Here is a 6,168-nt window from a genome sequence, read left to right as displayed (position 1 = left end):
ACATCATCATAATGTGCACAATGTGATCAAGGAGTTGATCATGGGATGATGTGTTACGGAACGAGTAAAGAGACTTGCCGGTAACGAGATTGAACAAGGTATCGGGATACCGACGATCGAATCTCGGGCAAGTACAATACCGCTAGACAAAGGGAATTGCATACAGGATTGATCGAATCCTCGACATCGTGGTTCATCCGATGAGATCATCGTGGAGCATGTGGGAGCCAGCATGGGTATCCAGATCCCGCTGTTGGTTATTGACCGGAGAGTCATCTCGGTCATGTCTACATGTCTCCCGAACCCGTAGGGTCTACACACTTAAGGTTCGATGACGCTAGGGTTATAAGGAAAAGATATACGTGGTTACCGAATGTTGTTCGGAGTCCCGGATGAGATCCCGGACATCACGAGGAGTTCCGGAATGGTCCAGAGGTAAAGATTTATATATGGGAAGTCCTGTTTTGGTCACCGGAAAAGTTTCGGGTTTTATCGGTAACGTACCGGGACCACCGGGAGGGTCCCGGGGGTCCACCAAGTGGGGCCACAAGCCCCGGAGGGCTGCATGGGCCAAGTGTGGGAGGGGACCAGCCCCAGGTGGGCTGGTGCGCCCCCCCCCCCACAAGGGCCCAAGGCGCCTAAGGGGAGGAAGGGGGGCAAACCCTAAGTGCAGATGGGCCTTAGGGCCCATACCTGGTGCGCCTCCCTCTCCCCCTCCACCTGGCCACCACCCAGATGGGATCTGGGGGCTGCCGCCACCCCTAGGGAGGGAACCCTAGGTGGGGGGCGCAGCCCCTCCCCTTCCCCTATATATACTTGAGGTTTGGGCTGCCCAAGACACACGAGTTCCTCTCCTTCTTGGCACAGCCCTACCCCTCTCCCTCCTCGTCTCTTGCGGTGCTTGGCGAAGCCCTGCTGGAGTACCACGCTCCTCCACCACCACCACGCCGTTGTGCTGCTGCTAGATGGAGTCTTCCTCAACCTCTCCCTTTCTCCTTGCTGGATCAAGGCATGAGAGACGTTGCCGGGCTGTACGTGTGTTGAACGCGGAGGTGCCGTCTGTTCGGCACTAGGATCTCCGGTGATTTGGATCACGACGAGTACGACTCCTTCAACCCGTTCTCTTGAACGCTTCCGCTTAGCGATCTACAAGGGTATGTAGATGCACTCTCCTTCCCCTCGTTGCTAGTTTCTCCATAGATAGATTTTGGTGACACGTAGGAAAATTTTGAATTTCTGCTACGTTTCCCAACAGGCATGAGACATGGCCGTTGGCATGATCGGCCGCGGGCCTTTTTTTATTTAAAAGTTGAATGCGGACATGAAATGGGTCGGCGCGTTGGGCGCACTGCCGACCCAAATGCAAAACTGGTCTTACACCGGGTGGGCGGCCGACCCAAACAGACAAAAAACGGACAAATGCGCCGTCCGTTTGGGTCGGCCCGTTGGAGTTGCTCTAAGATTACGTGACGCTGTCTTTGCTGTCCGGGTGCAGGACCGTTTTACTCAGGCCGAAGAGTATGCCTCCTTTGGTTTGTAGGAATTTTATAGAATTTTTATAGGATAGGATTTGCAAAGGAAAATTTTCTTCGAAGCCCTTTTGGTTTGTATGAATTGATTTCTATTCCTATGTAGGATAGGAATCAATCCTTCACATTTTGAAGGAAAAAAAAACATTAACTAAGACTCAATGGAAAAATTCCTATCCTATTTATCAAATGACATCTACTTCTCTATAGGAATTGAGATGCATGTCATCTCATTTCTTATGATTTTCATATTTCTATAATATTTCTATCATATGAACTAAGGAAGGCCTAAAACGTTGAGAAAACACCAGTTCGTTGAGGTGCTGGTAATATTGTGAGCAATGATGTGGCCTCGACGCCAGGCCCTCCTCATTCGATGCCCCTATCCCCCTTGCCAGCAAGGTGCCGAGGTTTGGCCCCAACTCTTTACATCAGTAATCAGAAAGGCCAAAATGGCAGTAATCGAACCACAAAATACTCCTGGAGAGCACGACGTCACGCCCACCATATTATTATCTGGAAGGGCTAGAGGTGCGCTAATCATGTAAGAAAAAGGGAATTTCAAAAAGAATCGTGCAAGGAAAGGAAACAAACGATTGGGAAAACCATCCTTTTATTTTCATGACGTATTACTTCTATATAAATAGAGATGATTTGAGGGAAGGTTGACACCTGAATGCGCATCCAGAAACAACAAGAAGCAAATAAGAGCCGGTAACAGTTGCAAACCGTGCGACAAGATATTCAAACATTTTAAGGGTCGCGGTACAGTGCCATCCTGGTTACAACCAGCAACACAGACGACCACCATTCACGGTGACAGTGGCAGATAGATGCATGAAGAAAACTGAATTATAACAGAATACTCCATTGAGAAGTTGGATCATATGATGCATCGTGTGCAAACATTTAATTTAACAAGTAGTGCTCCAAGGTACTTATTCTACATTTCAGGTGCAGCTAGCTTGCAAGCCAGCACGGCCAAAAATCTGCATCTTCTCAGTGTCAGCTTGCAGGCCAGTACAACGGAGGGTACTGGAAGTTTACTGTTAAGATAACCACTGATGAAGCGGTCGAATCAATTCTCCAGTTTAACAAGTAGTGATACGAGGCATAAAGATTGCTAAATATCAACAAGACCATCTAATAAACGGAAGAGAATGAAGCAAAGACCATGGGGCGGATCAGCTGGGACGGTTTTTGACACTAATGTAGTGTCAAAAAACGTCCTACATTATGGGACGGAGACATTAATGCCAAAAAACGTCCTACATTATGAGACGGAGGGAGCATTTCAAAAGCAGGGCACAACGGTTTGGTAGTTTTCGCATCAACACAAGTAGTAGCCATGAAAGGTTGTCGAAACAAGCAAAGCTTCCATGCAACCACGTAACAGTCACTTCAGATCAACACACAAAGAAGAGATCAGCAGGCGCATACTTTGATCCAATTTTATACACATCGCAGCTCATGAGGATGCAAAAACCTGGCTGTTAAGAAGCAACCGCCTCACTCAACACGTCAGATGAATGGGGAAGCGTCCACAGCACAACCTTCTGGTGCCGGGAAGAAATCATGCGGAACAAGAGTTTGTTTGAGCCGATGCTTACAGGCACAGGAGTCTTGGAAGCGAGCAACCAGTTCGCCACAAGTGTCAAGGTAAAACAGCCAATGACGGATACTAACCAACAAAGAACACATTCCCGATATCTGAATCAACGGTCGCACCAAGACTGTTGCTTTGGTATCACGACCCACCATCGAAACTAACGTCGGCCGGTGAACGAAAATGGTCGCTCAGACTGCTCACAGTGGGAAGTAACATAGAATAGTAACTTGTCGATGTTACTAGTCTATATTACTACCTTCATAGTGGGTAGTAACATATGAGTGGTATCATGAAAGAGTTTATTTATTAGGTTATAGACTCATTATGCCTTGAAATGTGTGATGTTACAGTAACTAGCTAAGTTACCACAAACCCCTCTCTCCTCATTAATTAGCTGCCACATAAGCACTCTTGTATTGAAATGTGTGATGTTCTAGTTAAGTTACTCCCATTATGGCTAGTCTCACAGAAAAATTACAGACACAATTTGCTTCTTGTTATAAAGATTTGAGGTAATGGCTAGAGATGCTCTAACCGCAATGCTTGCATCTATCATTCTCAATAAAACATTGCTGCATCAAGAACTGAATTTACCAGATTTCATTACAAACCGAAAGCCGATCAGCCATTCAGATCATGGTATAGTCTCTACTGACAAGGAAATTAATTGAAAGTGCGCATTTAGAAAGAGGGGAAGAATCCACACCAGTATCCATCCATTCAGTCAATCAGAGAGGAAGAAACAGGGTCTGAAGACGAATGAATCGCTTCTTTCATTAATTTTATTCACACATGATTGGTAAATTCAGGTCATGATAATCCATGAATTTTTGACAAATTAGACAGACAGTCACCAGATATATACACAGGGACAGGACCAATTAACAGCAACAGAGCAGTATACACACACAGGGACACGATGAATTAACAGGAACAGAGCAGATGCGGATGGAAGGGAATTGCGCAGCGGCAGCAGCAGAGGCGGAGGGATGTGGACGGCTGACCTCTGTTGCACGTCTTATTATTTGCAAATGAATGAGATCAGACCACGATCCAGTCCTCCTCCCCGTCGGAGAACTCGAGCGCGATGGTGATGCCGTGCACCATGCAGAACCCGTCGTCCTCCTCGTCGACATCGTCAGTGATTTCAGCATCCTGCTCCTCGATTTCATCGCTGGGTGTTACTGCTGCCGTGCCATCGGCGTCGTCTTCTGGGCCGCCCGGCGCAGGGGCCGCCGCGCCGGCCTGGAGGCCGACGATGAGGTCGTACAGGTCAGAGATCCCCCTTGGGGGGGCCTGAAGATCGGCGCCGTCCTGGTCCTCATCGTCATCGTCCTCGTCCTCGGCGTGCCAGCTGTTGCCGCCGGCGAGGTAGGCGAGGACGGCGGACGCGGAGGTGCCCTTGTAGTCGGGGACGCCGCCGGTGCGGGCGGCGGCGGCGGAGGCGTCCCCGTCGACGAGGCGCCAGGAGACGAGGCGGTGGTTGAGGGCGACGTCGGAGGCGCGCAGCTTGTGGGCGCCCTTGGCCTTGTCCCGGGCCTTGGCGGCGGGGTGCACGTGGCAGCCGGCGCACCGGGGCCGGCGGCACCGGCCCGTGTCCCTGGACGCGTTGGTCGGCTTGGACGGCGCCCGGGCGTAGGCGACGCCGGCGAGGTCGAGCGCCGCGGCCGCCGCGTCGCCGCCGGTCCCGCCGGCGACCCGCAGCAGCTTGTTGCGGTTGACCCTGACGGCGCCGTGCTGGAACCCCTCCCTCTTCATCGGCGCGGTTGGCGTTTGCTTGGCTGAGAAGGGAGGATGAAAGGAGGAGACTTTGGGGGAAGTGGTGGATGGTCGGTGGTTGGATTGGGCGCGGCAAGGTGAGACGAGACTGGTACAAGGCGAGAGGAGAGGCGTGGGACAAGTGTGGTTGGTTGGGCAAGTGTGTGGGGATCGCCAACGCCGGTTGGTGATGGGGTGTGGTCAAGGGCGGTGTAAGGAAAATGGCTTTTTTAATGACTCTGTCTTACTTGTTTCGCTCACACATGTCCCAAAATCTATGCAGTGCATTCTTCACAGCGTGTTTCGTAACCTTAGGGAACAGAAATGTGTTGGAAATATTACATGGACACATGCATCAGTTCAGATAATTCCAACTCTGATGCTTGAGCATATCCTGTCACGTAACAGACTGAAACTTCATGCACGCACGTTGTGCTGGAATTTAGTCTATTTTAGGCAGCCCAATAACTATTTTAGAAATTTTTAATAAATCCTAGAGGCCCACTTAGCCCATTTGTGCAAGGCAAGGGATACTACTAAAATTTTAGTCCCACATTGCTAGTTTAGTGGGAGTTGGACCTCCTTATAAGGGAGGTTCTTTCCCCACTTGTACGAGCATGAGAACAAGAGGGATATCCACGCGCGCTCCTCCCCCGCCGCTCGCCTCGTGCCGCGCGGCGCCGCGCCGGGCCGGTTTGCGGGAATGAGCCTAGCCGATATCTAAATTTTTGTCACGCACGACGGGTATACGAAAGGTCACGTGGGAATTGAAACGTCTTCTGTAGTGGACACTGAATTCGAACGGCGCGCCTCTTCGGCCGCTGCCTGTTCGCTTCGTCTCCCTTCGTTGCTTCACCTCCTGCCAAGCCTCTTCGCGTCCTTCTCCTGTGCCTATATAAGAGGGGTCGCTCCTATCCAGAAAGACACACCAGAAGATCCCCTTCCTCTCGCCACAAAGTTCTTGAGCACTGCGCTGCTGCTACGATCTTCCCCATCCCGGCTTGCGGCGTGCACCGCAGGTCGGGACTGTAGGCCTCCGAAACCGCACCTTTTGAGTCCTGTACGGGAGAAGGGTGATAAGGTTTTTGGGGAGCGCTCAGCGCGACTACTAGCTACTTCATCACGGACGATCCGGTCGCCGACGACTTCTTTCCCGACGTCCACGACCTCCTCGACGACATGGCAGGCGAGGACACCGACCCCAAGTCCAGCGCTTCTGCTGCTGCTGTCCTGTACGTATTCTTGTCTTTCCTGTTAAAGGTTCTGCCACAG

At 50.9% G+C, this 6,168-nt stretch overlaps 1 protein-coding gene across 1 annotated transcript; it reads right to left on the bottom strand.

The window, feature by feature from the left end:
* Positions 1-3,873: 3,873 nt before the first annotated feature.
* LOC119270663 lies at positions 3,874-5,055 on the bottom strand. The gene has a single exon (XM_037552698.1). It carries the CDS (start codon positions 4,894-4,896, stop codon positions 4,180-4,182), a length of 717 nt encoding a protein of 238 aa, XP_037408595.1. The 5' UTR covers positions 4,897-5,055; the 3' UTR covers positions 3,874-4,179.
* Between the last annotated feature and the right edge of the window lie 1,113 nt (positions 5,056-6,168).

The sequence above is a fragment of the Triticum dicoccoides genome, chromosome 3A (genome assembly GCF_002162155.2).
Source record: "Triticum dicoccoides isolate Atlit2015 ecotype Zavitan chromosome 3A, WEW_v2.0, whole genome shotgun sequence".
NCBI classification, from domain to species: domain Eukaryota; kingdom Viridiplantae; phylum Streptophyta; class Magnoliopsida; order Poales; family Poaceae; genus Triticum; species Triticum dicoccoides.
The sequence above is the reverse complement of the archived record's forward strand: the minus strand, read 5'-3'. Positions and strand labels throughout refer to the sequence as shown.

Bases quoted from the DNA above. Each gene is read 5' to 3' on its own strand.
- LOC119270663 (XM_037552698.1), bottom strand. From the start codon at position 4,896: ATGAAGAGGGAGGGGTTCCAGCACGGCGCCGTCAGGGTCAACCGCAAC.